Source organism: Harpegnathos saltator, unplaced genomic scaffold, assembly GCF_003227715.2.
Source record: "Harpegnathos saltator strain DR-91 unplaced genomic scaffold, Hsal_v8.6 scaffold397, whole genome shotgun sequence".
Classification (NCBI taxonomy): Eukaryota; Metazoa; Arthropoda; class Insecta; order Hymenoptera; family Formicidae; genus Harpegnathos; species Harpegnathos saltator.
Genome location: NW_020230202.1, coordinates 45,169 through 67,405, shown reverse-complemented (window position 1 = coordinate 67,405; position 22,237 = coordinate 45,169). Strand labels below are relative to the sequence as shown.

Genomic DNA, 22,237 nt, shown 5'->3' with positions numbered 1-22,237 from the left:
ATTTCAGTCTGAGTGACAAAGAACGTCCTGGAGGCCCTCGGACAATGCGGCGACAATGATTTGGAGTAATTGCTCGCTAAGAATTCAGTATAAATGTAAAAAGAGCTTGCAAAGTAGTTAGGAGTAACACAACAAACTATTTCTAAACGCCTACACGAGATGGGGAAGATTCAGAAAAAAGGAAAATGGATTCCGCATGAATTCACTGAAGCCAACCAAAATCAACGAGTAGCGATGTGCTTTTCTCTTCTCAATAAGCAGCGTAGAAAGTCTTTCTGTGGAAAATTGTTACGGAAAATTGGAGTGGAAAATTGTTACGGGCGATGAAAAGTGGATACTCTATGACAATCCGAAACGCAGAGAGTCATGGGTAAGTCCCGGTGAACCATCAACATCGGTCGCAAAATACTTTGGAAAGAAGATTCTGCTCTGCATTTGGTGGGATATGAAGACGTGATTTATTCTGAGCTATTAAAACCGAATGAAACGATTACTGCGGGCCGCTACCAACACCAATTAATCCGTTTGAGTCAAGAATTAGAACGAAAACGCCTGTATAATGGCAAAGGAGAACGTCCTGTGAAATTATTGCATGATAACGCTAAGTCACACATTGCTCCTACGATAAAAGACATCATAATCAGTCTGGGATGTCTTGCAACACTCGGTATTCATCAGACATCACTCCTACCGATTGCCACTTGTTTTGGTCGATGCAATATGCCTTGCCCGATACGCACTTCAAATCAGTGGATGAGATTCGAAAATAGCTTGACAACTTCATCGTGTCCAAAAACGCAACATTTTTCCGACATGGAATTTATCAGCTGGCTGAAAGATGGCTTAAAGTTATAGAAAACAACGGCGAATACTTTGATTGAGAAATTTGTTTTACTTTCTTTTAACCCTTTGAGGCATAGTGGTAAGTATACTTATCATCTTATTTATTCTTATTAGGAGTACAAATTAGTTCGGTCCGTTTCTTTTGTGTTAAAAAATGTATTTATTTCAAAACAAAATGAATGAACAGATCAATTAAAGTATTTTCCATCGCTGGCTACTACTTTCTCCCATTTCTCAGGCAATTTTCGAACGCCATCTCGAAAAAATTACTCGTCTTTTGAGGCGATCCAAGTTTGGAGCCAATTTTCGATATCTGCGAAGGAAGTGAACCGGTGACCTGCCAAATCGTGCTGCATCCTTCGGAATAACCAGTAAGCAGAAGGAGCAACGTCCGGAGAATACGGCGGGTGCGGTAAAACATCCCATTTGAGCGTTTCCAAATATTTTTTTACGACTTTTGCGACATGAGGCCGAGCGTTGTCATGAAGAAGAATAACTTTATCGTGTCTTTGCTCGTATTCCGGCCGTTTTCCTCGCAATGCACGGCTCAAACGAATCAATTGTAGCCGATACCGATCGCCCATAATGGGATCTCCAGGTTTCAGCAGCTCATAGTAAACAACACCCTTTTGGTCCCATCAGATACAGAGCATGATCTTCGAACCATGTATGTTCGGCTTTGGTGTTGATGTTGAGGTCGATGGCAACAATCGACCGGGCTTGGCGTAGTATTTTTTCTTCTTGGGGTTGTAGTAGAATATCCACTTCTCATCTCCAGTTACAATCCGATGCAAAAAACCTTTTCTTTGTTGCCTTTGAATCAGCTGCTCGCAAGTGAAAAATCGCCTTTCAACGTCTCTCGGTTTCAGTTCATAAGGCATCCAATTTCCTAGTTTTTGAATAAATCCCATGTCTCTCAATCATACGGAAACGGCTTGTTGAGTTACTCCCAATGATTCTGCAAGCTCCTCTTGCATTTGACTCTGATCTTCTTCGAGTAATGCCTCTAATTCTTTGTCCTCGAATTTTTTTGGCTGTCCAGAGCGAGGCTTGTCTTCGACGCTGAAATCTCTATCCTTGAAGCGTCGAAACCATTCCCTACATGATTTATCAGTTGGAGCAGCGTCACCATAAACTTTAACAAGCATTCGATGGGCTTCAGCTGCACTTTTCTTCCAATTAAAGTAGAAAATTGAAACCTCCCGCAAAATGCTGCTTGGTTAACACAAAATTCGACATTTTTAACACTGTAAAAAGCAAGGTTTTTGTATGAAACTCAAAGCGATATAAACTGAATATTATTGGCAGGTGTCTAACCTCTCTGAAACCGCCAAAATCAGCAGTGACTATGAACCATTCATAACAGCCGGAGCCATCTTTTGAAAACGGACCGAACTAATTTGTACACCCAATACATTTATGAAATATTTCATATTTGAGGGATTCTTGTCGGGTTTTTTGCGTTTTTTAGCTTCTTATATGATATAGGAACATATATGAAAGATTGAAAAGTGTTTTGCACAAGTTGTCCATTTATTACAAATAAACAAAGTGTGAAAAATACACATTTTTACAGAAAAAAATAATTTTCCACAAACTATGAGTGAATTTTTGCTCAAAATCAAGATTTGGGGTCGTTTTTGGGCCGTTGATTACAAATCTCAGGTCCACATTCTAAAATTCATTTTCCAAGATGGCGGATTCAAGATGGCGGATCATAGAATGTACATAAAATTAGCTAAAATTGTACTCTGGTTAGTTTTTGAGCTCGCTGATTACGAATTTGAGGTCCAAATTCTAAAATTTATTTTCCAAAATGGCGGATCACAAAATTTTTATATTATTAACTGAAATTGTACTTTGGTTAGCTTTCAAGATCGCTGATTACGAATCACCGATGTCACCGAAATTATCGCGATTTTTCGTATTTGTGGCTGCCATTTTGAATCCGCCATCTTGAATTTTGAAAATCTGATAACGGATTCGTAATCAGCGACTCCAGAAACTCCACAATACCCATTGTCACCGAAATTATCGCGGTTTTTCATTTTTGCGTCTGCTATCTTGGATCCGCCATCTTGAATTTTGAAAATCTGATAACGGATTCGTCACCAGCGAGCCCAGAAACCCCCGTATATAAATTTTCATGTGATTCGGATTTTCTGAAAAATATGTGCTTCAAAGGGTTAAAATAAACCTTAAATTTAGCTGAAAAATTTGGATTATTCATTTGTATATCTATGGGGTGTTTCTCTCATACTCTAAATATGTCTGTCACGAGTATCGATCAAGCGTGAAATTCCTCCTCAATTCTTCCTCGAGCGGGAAAAGCGGTGTTTTCCCTCTAAATACACAGGCACGCGATCGTGGCATTACGTCGCGTCGAGAACTGAGAAAACATTCATTGCTTCGAGTGGTACGCTCCGTGTCGTGAAGGCGTGTTGTGCCTCCGAAAAAGACCTTGCCTATTCACTAGCGACTGACGTTAGTACTCAGCTGATTGTGCCGAGGACGCGGCACGACGATAAGTATGCATAGTTGCGCGATAACTGGCGTACGATAATTGGCGTTGTTGTGTTTTTTCCGCCGCGATAAGGATTTCAGCATGCGAGATAAGACTGTCTCGTGGCCGACAAGGTAACCGGGTCGCGCCGACGACGTGAGTTCTCGAGTTCTTACCTGGCTGTGTGCGTGCGCGCGAGCAAGGCGGCTTCCTCTTCGGGCGACGTGCAAAAGTGAAAATCGCGGTTAATCGTAAGAACGATTACGATCGGGATCGCGCCGGCGCCCCGGGCATCTCTTTCACCCGAGTGTACCGTAAAAAGAAAGGAAAGGAAAGAGAGGAAAAAGAGAGAGAGAGAGAGAGAGAGCGAGAGAGAGAGAGGAAGGAAAAGAGGGGAGAAAAAAGAAGAGAAGAAAGAGTGATAGTCTGAATGCGACACCGACATGTCCTCCAGTGGCCAGGATCAGGATATCGTGCCCTGCCCCGCGGAGCCCGAAATCGTGAGATGGCGTTTCTTTCACGTAGGTGATCAAAGCGCGGAGGAATTTTTACACGCTTTCGCGTCTCGCTATCCTCGCCGTTGTCCTCGCAGGACCTTGCATCCGACGTTGCATTGCAAACCACACACTGAGCTGGAAATTCTTTTTCTTGTACTGTCCTCGACGTAAAGCAGTTTTCTTATCGATGATAAGCGTGTATAAGTGCAGAGTCCGATAGGTTAATTAGGAAACGTCGCGTAAACGAGATGAATCCTCAGCTTCGAGTAGGTTATTACTATTACTGTGAAATCATCGAGGAACATCGAGTATTCGTCTCGTCGTAATTGAGAAATTATCAAGGAATGACGAAGTGACGAGAGATAATGACGTAATTGAGGAATTACGCGTCGTCCTTAAACTCGACCTTAGCCCAATGACGTGAATGAAAATGCGCGAGCGCGCGTGCGCGCCGATAATAACGTAATAATACCGCGCCGCTGTAATTAAATCGCGTTATCGTCGTAATCATATTTATTCGGTTTATATAGTTACTCTATGTGCAGCACGAGAAGCGATATCTCGAGAATCATATCTGTGCTCGATTATATAAACGACTGTTCGAAGATGTATTCTCTCTCTTCTTCTCACGGGATCGCGTCCCGTTGTTTTCCGCACAGAATAACCGAGTCACAAGTTTGCTTCTTTACTTTGCGCGGTTTATCGTAAAATTGGGCTGGCGATGCGTGAGCGTCGCTAGTTCGTATTATAACTGTGCAGCGACGTTGAACAGAACGTTCCGCTTGCTTGTAACGGAAGATGAAGCGGCGAGTGCGCTGCGCGATGCGCTGCGTTACCATTGTGCTCGCGTAACCGCTCTTGCTCGTGCTTTCTAATGGCGCTTTAATATTTTATATCACGCTTAAAACAATATTTCGCTGGTCTAGCTAGTATTTTAAACGTTATAGCTAAAACTGTTCGCTGATTTTTTTATCCGCTAGAAAATTGTCTATGGTATACACAGAATTTACAACAATATTCTAGCAATATCTGCAGGAAAATTTAAGTTCCGTAGCTAAATATGAATCACTACATTAAATAAAAAAAACAAATAATAATAATAATTTGACTGAGTGCCACAAAGAGATTTTCTTGCTAATTTGACAAACGGTCAATCACAAATTCTGTCTCTGTCACTTATATTGGTTAGATACAAAACATATATAATATCGTAGTGCTTGCTAGTTAATTAGATATTTCAGCTAATTTCTCATACTTAAATAATTTTCGCTATGACTACAATGTCATTTTTCTCAGTGCACGAAGGCGATATTCTCCTCTCTTAAAACAAGATTTTGAGATTCTTGAAAATTTTTCCAAATATCTTTCGTCACATGCACCTACATTCATATTCATCGTCTGTACTGTTGAGTGTCTCTTTTGACGTTACTTTATTGCTCTAACGAAGCACCGTCGATTATCATCAATATCATGTTTTATGCAGTAGCAATAATTCTTCTCACGTTCTTTGCATACGTATATGCACTTTTGACCTTCTTCCTGCTCGGCGTTTTTCTTCCTTGCTTATCGATGCTGAAGAATACTAATTGACGAATTTTGTAACTTTTGCAGAGGATTCCGAGCTGTTCTGTGAAGAGTTCACAACCTTTGAAGGAGTTTGTCGGTCGCTGCCAGACTATGCCATCGCGAGTGAAGAAATCGTTTTGCGGCTGCCTCCAGGTAATTTTCCGAGCAACTTTTGTGCAAGTAGGACACAATTTTTACGCAAAAGCTTATTGCGTAAGATTATTGCGTTTCTAAAATTAGCAAAAGAATATCTCTTGATTTCATAAACAATATTTTATTATTATTATAATTTAAAAAATATTATAATTAAAAAAGGACATAAAACTCGAATAGAAATACGATATTATATAAAACATTAGATTAAATTAAAAAGTTAAAAATAAAGATCTCCCACTCTTTCAATATTTTGAAAGATTAGAAAATTTTTTAGTGCAACAGTGAGAGAGAGAAATGTTGAGATGCAAAGATAGACGTATATTTCCACATTTCAACATCGACAATTTACAGTTAATCGCACCAAAATAACGCTGGGCGACGAAGAAAGATAAGACTGACAGCAATATTATTAAAAAAAAGAAAAACCGTCGCAGGCAGTGTCAATAACGACGCTCAGTATAACGGTGTAACAATATTGACATTAGTATCTCGCTTCGTGGGTGTGACATCATCGGTTCACTTTCTCTCTATCCGAATTGAAGCGCGACGCTAACCGACTCCAGCTCGAGAAAACAATGCAACGCGCGTACGTGCATCGTGTGTACGTGTACGCCTGCTTTCTTCAGTCATGTCCTTTTTAACCCTTTCACTGTGGTTCCCAACTTGCCCAGAGCCATCTATTGAATTTAATTGAATTGAACCTTTTCACTGCTGAATTAACTTCCCTTGAGAAAATTATTAAAATATTTGGTAGTCCTACGTTTTTCGGGTGGCTGATTACGAATCTGAAGTCAGATTTGTAAAATTCAAAATGGCGGATTCAATATGGCGACCATAATGTACAAAATTGATAAAAATTCCGATTATTATTGATGATATATGGGTTTTTCGAATCGCTGATTACGAATCTTTTGAGTAAAATAATATTGATAGTATGGATAATACAGAATGGAGATACAGAAGGAAAAAACTAGGAAGATAGAGCAAAAAAGTGCAAAAAAATCAAATTTCGGCAGTTTTTGTAGAAATATTTGTTTATACAAAAAAATCTAACCTGCAAAAAAATACTGAAAAAATATATGTTTTTGTACAACATCAGAAAAATATTTGGTGAAAATTTCAGACCTTTACATTCAGTACTCTCCAAGGAATCGATTTTTCCTTAAAAAAAAAAGCATTTTTTTTCAATTTTGATTTGTTATAAATCATCACAAATGAATAATTGGGTATAAAAACCTATTGGAGTATGTTGAACAACTATTCCAGTTGTCTGGAAAACTCAAATTCCCGATTAGTTCTTCAAAATTATGTGATTTACAACGCAAAATTGAAGAATCAAGAAAAGGTAAGAAGTATACTTCCCACTAACAGTGAAATCGTTAATAGCCATTTACAGCCATTCAAAGACTCACGGACACTTACACGCTTTCTTTATGAAGGAGGGAGATATGAGCGCGAAGAACGTGGTTGAGCGAGAAAGAACGCGCCTAATTAATCCGACGTTCGATCGAAGCCAGTGCGCTTCCGATAAGCTCCGATCGCGGCGCGATGCGCCTCGCGAATTCCTCGGTCCTTAAGATTCCTCCTTAGCGTGCTCATCCGCGTATTCTCCCTCGAAACCCCCGAGTCGGCACGCAGCGAACTGTGACCCTCGTTGCGCGAATCTTCGGAATCGCAGAATAGGAAGCTCTTACGTAAGTCGGGGCAAAGCGGACTATCCCACGAGGAAAGCACGCGAAGACACGCCTGAAATTGTCGGTATCTTTCGGATGAAACGAGCCGAAACGAGACAGATGACGACCCGATAGAATCGCCCACATCGCCTCGCATCGTGGGTCGTGATCCGCGTTAAATTATCATGAGGCCCGATACGCGCGAGTGTACGTTTGTAATAAGCGGTTGAAACATTCCTACCTTCATTACGCCGACGTGTTACTGACATCCGCGATAGAGATAGATAGAGATAGAGATAGAGAGAGAGAGAGAGAGAGAGAGAGAGAGAGGCGTACACTCAGAATGATGTATCCGCGTGAACAATGCGGCAATAGGTCGATCAAATGGTCCTTATGCGCGCTCGCGTGTCTCGTCAGATAACGTTCGTCAAACGTAATTGTGCCGTATACATTGTGCTTCCGCGTTGCGAGCGCGTGAATGCGAGCAATTCGTATGAAGAACAGCGCGACGAAGATCGTCGCGATGCGATTTTCAGATTGTCGCCTCCGCTTCACTTTCTCATCTTTTCGTTACGTAGAGGCGAGTTGAACATAAAAATTCAAATAACGTAACAGGTGTGTAGCAACTTTAATCTGGTTCGAGCGGTTTCTTGTACTTAACTTAATCTTGTCTTGCGACGCAGTGTAACGTAACGTAGCGTAACATAACAGGGAGTTTTTGCAATACTGTCTGTCAGATACGGTAAATGTTGATCGTGAATGCTATTAGTCGCATACATGGCGGCGTTATTTCTGAGCGAATAACGTTCACGATTTATGTTTACTGTATTTGAGAGACGGTATTGCAAACATTCCCTAATATGATACACTCGTCTCTCTGTGATCTTCTCATCGCCGCAGTGGCCCTACTGATGCATTCTAGGGACGCAGCTTACAATAAAAAAGGCGCGTAATATAAACTAAATTTTCTAACATGAAGTCTTATAGTTAATTTAGTCGTAAAAGGAAGTATCGAGAGAGTCGTCTCAAAGAATCTCATAATAATCTGAATTTTCTTCTCCATCCACTTATCGCGTCTCGTATGAGCGCGAATCGCGTGCATAGCGCGCAAATTTACCGAGACGTTTCTCCTCGAGATCAGATGCACGCGCGTTAATCTGAAAGTCAACCAAAAGTGGAGAGAATTCGTTCGATTATTAACCGCACTCTCGATTCGTTTCTCACGTGACCAACGATCGTCGCGTGTAGATGAAACATATGACTCGCACAAATGGGGAGAGATTGCACTTTCATTAATTGCACTCGAACGACTCGACACGTAAGACGACGAAGCGTTTCTACAGATCTATACTCGCTGACTCGTTGAAGATGCAAAACTGACGCACGAGGATAATAAAAAACTATGACGAGGACAAATTCCGATTGTAATCATGTTTCTGTGGAAACATTTCAACGAGACTCATCGATTCGCTCGGGTATAAATTCCGCAGAAACATCATTACTCGCGATTATTTCCAGAAATGTGTACATACGTACGTCACCTTTGCTTACGAAGGCGAATTGTTTCTCGCTTTGCAGACCGCACAGTCCGTCCGCATTCCTGGCGCGAAAATTAATAGGCGGAAACCTAGTCGCGCGAAAAATTGTTCGCGCAAAGTCGTCGCCGACTATTATGTATTGTACGGGTAGGGTGAAAAGTTCCGGACCTCGCCTATAGAAAGTGCCATTATTCTGACAGTGTTGCGTTATTTCATTCCTCATGTGCTTATGTTCAAAGCTTCAAGTGTTAATAAGTTGTTTAGTATTGGTTTAACAGTTCGCCAAAGTAAACGCCTCAAGCATTGTTTGTAAAAATGACAAAAGGACAAAATAGAAATACAAGCCGTGATTAAAAATATTTGTGAAAGGCTTAAGTGCAATCGATATAAACAACAAGCTGGATTCGACGTTGGGGAACTCCATCTCCTCTCCGTCGAACACAACTGTTAAGCATTGGGTTGCTGAATTTAAAATGGGTCGAGCACTAGTGATGAACCACGCAGTGGACGTCCCATTGAAGTGACCACGCCAGAAATGATCGAAAAAAGTACACAAATACGTTTTGGCAGATTATAGAATGAAAATGACATAGCAGAAACTTTTCGCACATCAGCGAAATGTGTGCGCAATATCTTACACGAACATTCGAGTATGACAAAGCTAGATGAGCGCCGCGTTTACTCACACCTCAGTAACATACAATATCGAAAGGATGTTTCAACCGATTGTTTGGCATTTTATAAGCGTAATCCAACCGAATTTTTACATTGATTCATAACTGTTGGTGAGACCTGAGTTTATCACTATACTCCTGAGACCAAACAATAGTCAAAACAATGGACAAATTGCAAAGAAGGCAAAGACAATTCCATTGGTTGGTAAGATAATGACGACTGCTTTTTGGATACGCGTGGAATACTTTTCATTGACTATCTTGAAAAGGGAAAAACAATTAATGGAAAGTATTATACGAACTTATTACAACATTTGAACGATGAAATCAAGATAAAACGCCGCATTTGGCGAAAAAGAAAGTGCCGTTTCATCATGACAATGCACCAGCCCACATTAGTCGTTACGATGGCTAAAATCAATAAATTAAAGTTCGAATTGCTTGCCCACTCACCATACTCGGCAGATTTAGCCCCAAATGACTTCCTTTCCTAACCTCAAAAATGGCACGGTGAAAAACAATTTGCGAACGACAATGAAGTCAGCGACGCTGTAAATGGCTGTTTTGAGGATCTTGACGGTTTATCAGTCTGGCAATGGCTTCTTGAACATCGTTGGAAAAAGTATATCGAACTAAATCGCGATTATATTGAAAAATAAATGAAGATCAATTAAAAAATATTTTGATTTCCTATTCAGGACCGGAACTTTTCATCCTATTCTTGTAGATGTCGCATCGTGTGCAACCGTGGGGTATTTTATAACCAATATTGGACAGTACAACTTTGACGATTTCATTGCGATTCTCGCTGCAACGATCTTTACTTAAGTACAAAAGCAGGCAAACGCATTGCCGGGACATTGCTTTTCGACTGTCACCGAATGCTACGTGCTGCGGCATCGTCAATTTGCGGATCGCGGCTTGTCTCTCTTTTCGTGCATTCTTCGTGGTCGAAATAAAGTAGATACCGACGAGATACCGACGCAAACGTCACATTCAGCGAATTCGAGATGCCGAAATACCGCTCGCATTTACCGCTTTTCTTGGACAAGAGCCGAAATTAAAGCGATTTCTGAATATATACGAGCGTACCAGTGCCTCCTCTTGCAGCAAAAGTATTTCGCAAATTTTCAGAAAGTTTCCAACGCTAAATATTTTAACAATCGAACTGAAAACTCTGTTTCGTTGTAAAATCCATGTTGAAATCCGAAGGAATAACTTTTCATTCAGCGAGGAGAACCTGGGCTAATAAAAGTTTGGAACTGGTAATTAGTGAGATGATTAGAGTTTATTATTCAAGTTTTCCATTTAAGAGAGTTGTGAACAAAACATCTCGGCTCTCGTTCAAATTCTCTTTAATGATGTACAAAGCAGGAAAAAAATACATAAGTATTCACACATATTATACTGGGTGTATCTGACTACCTGTCCACCTCGATTATTTTATAAACGCGACATTTTAGAAAAAAATGTATCAGAGAAAAGTTGTATGGTTTTAAGGGAAACATAAAACGACTATATCAGTTTGTTTACAGATAGCGCCACTTTCGAGATATTCATTGATCATTACTTTTCTTAAATAGAAATCCCAACTTTTTATTATATTATCTTTTCCTACCAATTAATTTGAACAATTTTTGTCTGAAACATTTTTTCATTTGCCTAATATTTTTTGATATATTTAAGGAAAACTTTTTCAACATTTAACTTACGATATCTCGCTGACTGTTTGTTGGGAGAAAAAAATGGTATTAAACTTTTTTACTCTATTTAGTTTCAAGAATATATTGCTACAGTAATGCCATAACTTTTATTAACTTGTCGATTTCTGGAAATTTCTGGAAATTTTAAAATTATCAAAAATTTTAATATTAGTCAAAAATCAGGGCTGTATTGTAACAATATATTCTTGAGACCAAATAGAATAAAAGAGTCTAATGCCATTTTTTCTTTCAATAAACAGTTAATATGATATTGTAAGTTAAATGTTGAAAAAGTTACCAAATTTTCTTTAAGTATCTTAAAAAATATTAGGCAAATAAAAATATTGTTTTAGACAAAAATTGTTCAAATTAATTTTAGGTAGGAAAAGATAATATAATAAAAAGTTGGGATTTCCATTTATGAAAAGTAATGATCAGTGAATATCTCGAAAGTGACGCCATCTGTAAACAAACTGATATAGTTGTTTTATGTTGTTCTTGAAACCAAACAACTTTTCTCTGAAATATTTTTTTCTAAAATGTCACGTTTATAAAAAAAATCGAGGTAGACGGGTGGTTAGATACATCCGGTATACAGGGTATATAAAAAGTAACGGGATGATGAAATATTTCGAAAACTAAGCATTTTAGGAGAAAATATTTTAGACAAAAGTTATATGGTTTCAAGGGGGACATCAAATAACTGTATTTCATTTTGTTTGCAGATGGCGCCATATTCGAGATATTCACTGATCATTACTTTTCTTAAATGGAAATCCCAATTTTTTATTACATCACTTTTTCTACCAATTAATTTGAGCAACTTTTATCTGAAATAGTTTATTTGCCTATTTTTGAGATTATTTATATAGAATTATATAGAATATTATATAGAATATTTTTGAGATATTTAAAGAAAACTTGATAACTTTTCCATATATAACTTACGAAATCTCGTTGACTATTTGTCGATAAAAAGTGGTATTAGACTCTTTTACTCTTTGGTCTGAAAAATATATTGTTACAATAGCGTCCTAACTTTTGTTAATTTGATGATTTTGAAATTTTCAAAGGTCGGCAAGTTAACAAAAGTTACGGCATTATTGTAACAATATATTCTTGAGATCAAATAAAATAAAAAAGTCTAGTATTATTTCTTCTTCTGACAAATAACGAGATATCCTAAATTAAATATTGAAAAAGTTACCAAATTTTTCTTAAACATCTCAAAATATATTAAGCAAATAAAAAAAATATTTCAGACAAAAGTTGTTAAAATTAATTGATAGAAAAAGATGATATAATAAAAAATTGAGATTTCCATTTAAGAAAAATAATGATCATTTAACAATATGATATAGTTATTTTATATCTCCCTTGAAACTATATAACTTTTATCTGAAACATTTTTTTCTAAAATGCTTAGTTTTCGAGATATTTCGCCATTCCGGTACTTTTTATACATTCTATATATATTTTCATTCTATATTATTCTATAGTTTCAAAGTGCACAATATTCGTCGAGCGTCCTGTTAATTTCAAGGTAAATGATCGATTTCCAATCTTCACGCCTTCCTTATCAGTGCGATATCGTGCAATAGATCGTATTCAGCTAACATTGACACGGCAAATTCCAGAGTAATCTGGATGGATCACGTAAATTATTCGAAATTTCAATGTCACTCTTCACTTAGTAAAGAAGCTAAGTATCGCTCATATACGTAAAATGCATTAGTAAAAGATTTGTCACCTTTGTTCACTCGTAGCAACGTCGACGGGGAGGCAAACATGCGCAAGGCAAATGCGACCACGCGAGGTCTTTGACACCGTGACCGCAATGGTCAGTCCGGACGACTGGAAAATCGGTGTACCGTTTCCGTCAGAAATTAACAGCACGAGCGGTCGTCCTTGATCGGTCCTGCGACCCGTAGATTTCATTGTCCTGCGACCCCGAGATTCGCGCTCCTTTCTATAAAGGACCTTGACGTGTATCCCGTGCGTGCACATAATCGTATATCCTGACCCTTCCGGACGACAGTGGGATTAAGAAGTCCGCGCGCGTGCGCAATGGTTTTTTTTGTCGCGCCGGAATTTGGGATCGTGCCAGAAGGACGATGTCAGTCTCGAGAAGAATTCGGCGATATACTCGGGAAGATTGTCATGAGGACACCGGTCGGTTTCCTTTTCTGCTGGACGTCCTTCGACCTTCCGAGGCGCGGCCTCGAAATTTTACTCACGACGTCTGTTTAATCCTGGTGAATGCGCCGGACCGAGTTAATAAAGGATATCCCAAAATTCACGCAAGAAGTAATTTTGATAGAAAACACAGGTTTATAAATAATTAAAAATTGTAAATTTTTTATTGATTCATAAAGTATACAGTATAGGGTTATGTATGGAATAGCATATCGGGTAAAAATGGCCTCCACGGCTTTGCTGGCACATATGCACTCTTTTGTTGAAATTTTCCATGACCGTTTTGCATAAATGTGGCTGAATTTCGTTGATACCTGCGCTCAATTTCCTCCTTCAAGACGTGAATGGTCGTGGGCTTGTTTGTACAAACCTTAGACTTTAAAAAACCCCAAAGAAAAAGGTCCAACGGCGTTAACTCGCATGATCTGGACGGCCAAATCTGATCACCAAAACAAGAAATTACACGATTGGGAAATGACTCATGCAATAATTGAATTGTTTCTCGGGCTGTATGGCATGTGACACCGTCTTGTTGAAACCACATGTCGTCCACATCCATATCTTGCAATTTAGGTACAAAAAACTGGATTATCATGTCGCGATAGCGAGCACCATTAACTGTTATTGCCTGACCAGCCGCATTTTCGAAGAAGAATGGTCCGATGATGCCTCCAGCCCAAAATCCGCATCAAACAGTGACACATTGTGGATGCATTTGTTTCTCAACAATCACTCGTGGATTTCCTGAACCCCAAATGCGACAATTTTGTCGATTAACCAATCCATCAAGATGAAAATGAGCTTCATCGCTGAAGATGATTTTGTTCGAAAAATCAGCATCCACTTGTTGTTGTTCCATAATCCATTCAACGAACTCTCTTTGCTGTGCGTGGTCAGTAGGCTTCAGTTCTTGAGTCAATTGAACTTTGTAAGCATGAAGATGCAAATCTTTCGTGAGAATACGCTGTAGAGAGCTTCTCCAAATGTCCAATTCTTGACCACAGTGCTGAATTGATGTTCCTGGACTCTCAACAACACTTTCACGAACTGCTTCGATGTTTTGTGTTGAACGACTTGTTGAAGGACGGCCAGAGTGTTTAAGATCACTAATTGATCCAATCTCCCTAAATTTTTTAATTAATCTCTTCACAATTGATGAAGTTAAATCACTATTCCGACCATATTTTGTACGAAAATTGCGAAACTTTATATAGCTGCCAAACTTTCATTATTTTTAAAATATTGCTCAACAATGAAAACGCGTTGTTCTTTCGTGTAACACTCCATTTTAAAAACCCTGAACTGTCAACTGTCACGCTGTCTTTTTTTTCGTTGGCAACACTTTACCGCACAAATGGCGCAAAATTCAAATCTTGCGTGAATTTTGGGACACCCTTTAGTTATAGTCTCGCACAGCGGGATTTCCATTCGCAGTCGATCCTTGACCGGCTGCATCGCCGTTGATTGCCGATGAAACGAACGTTTAATGGAAAGCTGCTGCGGGTGAAAATATTGGTACATTTTCGGACTAATGGCCTCTTGTTTTCAATCACCTGATGCCATGATTTCCTGACGGAGAGCGTTGTATGTATTGAAAACGCGACCCGTTTTCATAGCAATCCGTAGTTTCCGATAGAGACTTTAAAATCGATATCGACCGTTCGCCAGACGTTCAATCCGCAAAAGAAACCAGTCCGTGTCTACAATTTATTAAGAGGTAGAATTAATTCTGGTCTTATTTTGTCAACATTTTATCTTTATTTTAAAGAAATGATTAAATTTACATTAATCAAAATATTTTCCGCCGTTAGCTGTGATTGTTTCCCTTCTTTCTGGCAACATAGCGATTCTGCGATGGTAGAACGATCTGTCTTTCGAAGCAATCCAATCAGACACACATTTTTGCACATCCTCGTAATTATTGAAATGTGTATCTGCCAAAGTGTGTTGCATCGGTAGGAATAGATGGTAATCAGATGGTGCTAGATCTGGAGAATACACTAGGTGCGGAAGGATTTCCCATTTGAGCTCTAACAATGTTTGTTTAACGAGCAACATGTGAACGAGCATTACCGTGCGAAAGAATCACTTTGCGTCTATTGCTGGCTATCGTTGGCCTTTCTTGCATCAATTCATCATTCAATTCGTTTAATTGTTGCTGGTATCGCTCTCCTGTGACTATTTCATTCGGTTTAGAAGCTAATAATACACCACATCTTCCATATCCCACCAAATATAGAGCATTGCTTTGTGACCATGAATGTTCCGTTTTCGTGTTGATGTTGCGGCTCGTCCTGAATCAACCCATGATTTTTTCGCTTTGGATTATCAAAATAAATCCACTTTTCATCTTCAGTTACAATTTGCCACAAAAAATTCTTTTTTTCTGTCTGGCAAGCAAAGACATAGCGATATTCAAACGATTTACATTGGCACTTTCACTCAATTCATGTGGAACCCATTTGCTTTCCTTTTGAATTTTTCCCATGGCGTGTAGGCGTTTAGAAATTGTTGATTTGTCGATGTTGAGTTGTTCAGCCAATTGTTTTTCCGTTTGAGTGGTGTTTTTATTCAATAATGCTTGCAATTTAGAATCTTCGAATTTTTTTGGTTGACCAATACGTTCTTTGTCATTCAAATCGAAATCACCGCTTTTGAATCATTGAAACTTACCAAAATTTACAGTTGGAATACAATAGAGTTTGATCACCATAAGTTGTAACGAGCATTTCATGAGCTTCAGTTGCCGATTTTTTTGAATCAAACAAAAAAAGTAATGAACGTCGAAAATGCAATTTTGTACGATCTATTTTAGACGTGTATAAACAACGAAACTGTAAATAACAATAGCGCACAAACTGTCATATGTCATAGAGAAATGCCAAATCTTTTAGTGTTGCCAGATTTTAACATTCGTACTAATTTATTACTAAAGCCATCTATTGCTAAGGACCAGAACTAACTTCCTAATACAAATTTAACTTCCTAATACAAGAAAAATACGCGCTGGAAATGTATTATACATTGGTAGCTGGCGAACAGTTGGCGAGCATCGCGAACTTGGTTCGCATCTCCTTCGAAGTGTTATCATACGTCTGTACGTTAGTCAGATTCAATTATTGCGAGATTAGTCCGCGACTTTGACGGGAAATTGAACGGCTCTCTGTCGAGCTTGCGAAATTGATGAACGCGCGCTTCGGAGTGAAGCCGAGGATCTCTCACTGCGCAGATTCGCTCGCCGTGCGATCTCGATAGAAATAACTTCCGCGAGACGAAAAGAATGCATCGAGGGGTAGAATGCGTGGACGGCCACTTCGATTCGCAACGTCCAAAGTCAGAAGTCTCCCGCGCGGCAGCGGCGTCGCGTAATCCGCGCGTCATTTCTCTCGTCTATCACCCATCTGTTTCATTTGTCGGCGTGACGGCGTGATTTTCGCGGGATAACAATGAAGGCTTCTTCTACTACGCGCCCGCGGACCGTCGACATCTGCGGATCACCAACATCTCCGCGCGCAAACGCCAGGCGATGCGAGCAATGCGTCTCTTCCAACGGGCTTACAAAGTGCTGCACCTAAACGCAGCCGCTTGCGTCGACGCCCCTTCGAGACATCGATTCGTTTTATTATTACCTGACGCAACCGCAGCGAGTCAAGCTGAGCCGAGTTGCGTATCAAACGCTATCAAAACCGGCCGCACGTCGAACGGCGCGCAAGTTACGGTAATTGTGACGTGCAACGCGCACTTTTGCGTTGTTCTAATATAGTGTGAGTTTGTGTAGCGTGAGTCTGAATACCACGGATTTATCGTGAACCGCGAGTTTAGCCGATAGTCACACCCGACCACCTGTGATTGTAATTTATGGATTTATGCTGATGTTGCGGAAGCGCGATAACCGGCTCGAAGGAATTTTTATCTGTGACGGTGACTCGATAGAGAGACGGAGGTCCGTTTCGTGCACTTGTCACTGACCGTGGTCGCGGAGATTTCCTTTCTTTCTTCTTTTTTAAAGAGAGGAGCATGAGGCCATTTTATTTGTTTTTCCGTCTGACGCAATGTAGATCGCGTCAATCAAGAAAAAAGAAAAAATCGTCTCGATTGGGCACTTTTCCCAATAAGCACTAGCATCGAATATGATAACAATCAAAGTTTCCCGAGCGCGATAGCAAGTATCGGAGCGTCAAATCTCCCGCGCCTACCGACACTCGACTCATCCTCAGGTAGAAGTGAAAATTACAATTTTTCTTCTTCGTAGACAATACGCGATACGTTCAAGACGCGAATAGAAGACGAGAAATATCGCCGCCGCACGTGCGGCACGCTCGCTCGCGCAATTGGCGCACCTGCGCATTCCGTGTCATTAGCCGATTTCATCAGCGTCGCGACGCGAAGGTTGATCACGCGGGTCTCTGCGTTATATCGCGAAATATCGCCGATGTTGGCCGCCCGTTGCTCGTTACGTTCGCAGTTACCAGACGGGGGGGGGGATTTTTCGCGCGGGCACGGGAGGCCCGTTCCCGCTGCTCTAGCGAGCAAGATAAATCATCGTTAACGCCTGGCGGCCGTCCGCGGACCGGCGCGACCTGTTTTTAACCCTTTTTTCTCGCCGCGCTCGCCGCTCACGTGCTTGCCGGTCGCGTGTCACGTTTGACGACGTACGGCGCGCTTCGGCATCGCGGCGGTCACGTGCACGCACGCACGCACGCACCAGTCTCTCCAATGCGACACACGAGTGCGAGCGTACAACCGCGTGTAAAATTCTTCCTGGGATCTCAAACGTGACTCTCCCGAGAACGAGCCTCTCAAGAGCGATAATACGCGTTGACCAACCGCGATTCTCCCATCTCGCGTTACCCAATTCTCATACCCAGCATGGTAGATAAGCAGATTTCTCATGGATCGCTTTTTTCCGCGCCGCGCGAACGCCGCGGGAACACTCGCCGTACAAAGTTTACCGTCTGTGATCTTTGGCCCCACCTTTGCAAAAATTCCCTCATTTCTCCACGTTCTCTGCACACGACCAAGCGCCACGAATCAAGAGCTGCGCGATGCCGCGATAGAAATTCAATGTTTGTTATGCATACAAGGTGTCCGGGATCGTTTGGAAACGAAAAATTGATGAAGATTGATCGGATCGAACTGAGAAAAAAGTCATGTATCATTCTGAAAAAATTGCCAAAATTATCAATAATTGAAAATGACTACATCCAGAGGCTCTTTTAATTAACTAAGTATATGACGACTATTGTGTTTTAGCGATAGATATGAATACATTGAACTTTGAACTCTGAATCTTGAACCTGTCGCTAGGCACAATAGTCGTAACATAATTATAGATTAGGTTATTTTAAACAAAAAAGATTTTTACCATTTTGCAAATAAGTACGCAAATTTTCAAGTTATCAATTAAAACAGCCTCTAGATGTGGTCAGATTCAATTATTAATAACTTAATAACTATTACGATTTTTGTAAAATAGTACTAGACTTTCCTTCTCAGTTTGATCTGATTAATCTTCAGATGTTATTTATAAAAATGTGGCAATGCAACATAATGGGTCGGCGAGAGAATAAGGTGGTAATGTGGCCTTCCGCTAAACTGATACAAAAATTTGATTTTGTTTAGAATAACACAAAGTATTTAGTTACGAAATTATATATTTATCCAAATTAAACTCTTATAAGGGGAATAATAATGAAGATAACGGCCAATTTTTATACGAGGATATTGGCTTATTTGTTGAGAAATACAATCTATCAGGAGGATAGCAATATAGTGCAAACATAAGTGCAATAGTGGACTATAGATTAGAATCGATTTATCTAATAATCAATAATTATTTTCAATATCGCTAGACACAATAGCCGTCATATAATTATGGATTAGGTCATTCTGAACAAAAAAGTCTTTTACTATTTTGCAAATGTGTACGCAAATTTTCAAGTTATCAATTAAAAGAAACTCTAGGTATTGTCATTTTCAGTCATCAATAATTTAATAATTATTGCGATTTTTGCAAAATGATACTTGACTTTCCTTTTCAATTTGATCCGATTAATCTTCACAATTTTTCACTTCCAAAAGATCGCGGACACTCTGTATAAATGAATCGGAAATTTGGAATTTTTATAAACAATCCCAATTGTCTGGCAATTTTTAATGATTCTCCTCTGGTTTTGATGGATACCGTTTAAATATCGAGTCTCGAATATTAAAATGTACCAATTACAGATGTACAGGTTGTACAGATGTGCACAGAATAAAAGAAAACTCGATTCGTGTAACTGATCTTCTATTGTCTGGGGACCAGATTCAAATCATTTACTCAAAAAGTGAACATCTTAGAACGTCTCGAATACATCCAGTTTGGTATTATCTGGCATTATGTCGCACAAAATGTTAAATTGTTTATTCTTTTTGTATATTTCCTCGTGCAACATTTGTTGACGAGTACATTATGATTGCCGTTTGCGGTTTCTTACGCAGATGCATCGTAAGTAACGCTGCTGATTTTCGATAAAACTTTTGAAGAAAAAAGAAAAAATAGAAAATTCATTCAGGATAACGAAACGTTGGCGGATTCGTCCGAACATTCCTGCGCGCATATACGTGCGCGACCTCTTAGCACCGGCAATCGTCGGGGATGATGTTTGCAAGGAATAAATCGACGGCCGGTACGTGAATAGGTAATTTCCTAGTCACGTGTGAAAGTACCTCAGGAATTCAGCGCCAAAGCCGGTCTTCTGACCTTTGCCGCTGTTGGTGCTGCTGCTGGTTCTTGACTGGCTCCGGCACGGTCTGTGAGTAGGGCGAAACAGGAACGCGCGTACAGCCGTGGCGATAGATCGAGGTGAAGAGGATCGAAATCGGTATGATTTCGAAGCTGCGAATGGGGGACACAATGTGTCCCCCATCTCCGATCGTCACGGTCCTATTACCGCTCCATTGTCTGCGCGACGGCATCGAAAGCCGATCGCTTCGAAATTATATCAGTTTTCTTCCGTAAACTCAAACGATCGAACGTATAATATTATTATATGTATATATACAAGGTATAAAAAATACTGTTATACAAGTTATATAAAGTATAAAAACTAAGTAGAGACGGTTAAATATCTCGAAAACTAAGCATTTTAGAAAAGAATATTTTAGACAAAAGTTATATGGTTTCAAGGGAGACATAAAACAACTATATCATTTTGTTTATAAATGGCGCCACTTTCGAGATATTCATTCATCATTACTTTTCTTAATCGGAAACCCTAATTTTTTGTTATATTATCTTTTTCTATCAATTAATTTTAATAATTTTTGCCTGAAACATTTTTTTATTTGCTTAATATTTCTTAAGATATTTAAAGAAAACATTTTTAATATTGAACTTACGATATCTCGCTGTTTATCGGAAGAAAAAATGGTACTGGATTTTTTTAATTTACTTTGTCTCAAGAATATATTATTACGATAGCGCTCTGACTTTTGTTAATTTGATGATTTTGAAATTTCCAAAAGTCGATAAGTTAATCAATCCAGTACGTTTGTAGATTTGTTGAAAAATTCTGCGGATGTCCAAGCTAGCGAATTTCATCGAGTTAGAAATGATAGAAATGATAATTTAGAAAAATTAAAAATCAAAGAAAAATTGACACATGACGAGATAAATCGCATCGCGTCCGCAATGATTCTTCACGGCCTTTTTTTAAATTGGTAAAACTTTAGAATAGGGCCTTTTCCGAATTTTGATATATTTTTCCTATTTGCTGGATAAAAATCTTTGTTGTGACTACGACAATGATAATTAATGTCGGGAGCCCGAAAAAAATGTTACCGACCTATTTTTTCAAGTTTTTTCGGATCTTATATAACTCTGAAGGAAAAATGCACCAAATTTAAACTATCGAGTAAAAGTATGAAAAACTCAATGAACTTTAATAAACCAAAGACATAAACTATTCTCCGCTACAATTTAGACTTTATAATATAAATTTGTGCTTTTGATTGAAGCAGAGCATGATTGTGAATAATACTCTGCTTTATTTTGCTTGTAATTTATGATACGTCCTACTTTGCGTAGGGGTCTTGCTAATTTTTTCAGTATCCATTTAATATATCGTAGACTCACCTGTTTAGTAAGGCGAAAGATTCGAGCAACAACTGTGAACGGTATTTAATCAGTATAAAATCGATATTTAAAATTTTAAACATATGGAATAAAATTTTCATGTTTTTTCCAATAAAGATCTTAGTTCTCCTCCCCCCTCCCTTAATATATATGTAAAACTTTGTAAACATGTTTTTTACACCTAGTTTTGTAAATTACTGAACAAGAAAACGTAGTTTTTGGTATAATAGTACTTCTGAATATTTATCAAAAAAGTTGCTAAAAAAATAAGTGGGTAACATTTTTTTCGGGCTCCCCTGATTGATTATCATTGTCGGAGTCACAACAAAGATTTTTACTATGAAAGTAGCAAATAAATATCAAAATTCGGAAAAGGCTCTATTCTAAAGTTTTACCTTTAAATTTCCTTCACTTTTGATTCCGTATGATTATTTGTGCGTCTGTGAATTTTGAATGAATGTGTAAACTTTTACGGCACTCATACACGCACCACCTCGTGTACTGTACGCCATGGACGCGGGTCATTGGCGGCGTTCTCTCCAGACCCGACGATTCAATGCTCGGACCTGTGCTCACAATAAGGTCAAGAGCTGGTTGCATATTCTCGATTGCCGTAACTCTTCCCTCGTCTTCCTCAGAAATTCGTTCGAGTCATCGCGATATCGATTCAACCCTGTCGATGGAGAACGCGTCGCTATGGAGGGCTCGCCGTGTTTTATTAATCGAAAGCGAATTCCAGTGCGAAGAATTGCAGCAAGTGGCGTGCCGG

At 39.3% G+C, this 22,237-nt stretch overlaps 1 protein-coding gene across 7 annotated transcripts in view; it reads left to right on the top strand.

The window, feature by feature from the left end:
- Positions 1–22,237, top strand: part of DAAM (disheveled-associated activator of morphogenesis-like protein) — a 107,543-nt gene that overhangs the window by 65,595 nt on the left and 19,711 nt on the right. For 4 of the 7 annotated variants that reach the window (XM_025300990.1, XM_025300991.1, XM_011141853.3 and 1 more), the window contains exon 2: positions 5,455–5,562. In XM_025300990.1, coding sequence (XP_025156775.1) covers positions 5,521–5,562 — 42 coding nt within the window. In that variant the 5' untranslated portion in view covers positions 5,455–5,520. Of the gene's footprint in view, positions 1–3,119; positions 3,868–5,454; positions 5,563–16,991; positions 17,068–22,237 lie in introns of those variants that run through there. The other 3 variants (XM_025300988.1, XM_011141852.3, XM_025300987.1) reach the window with 3 other exon arrangements.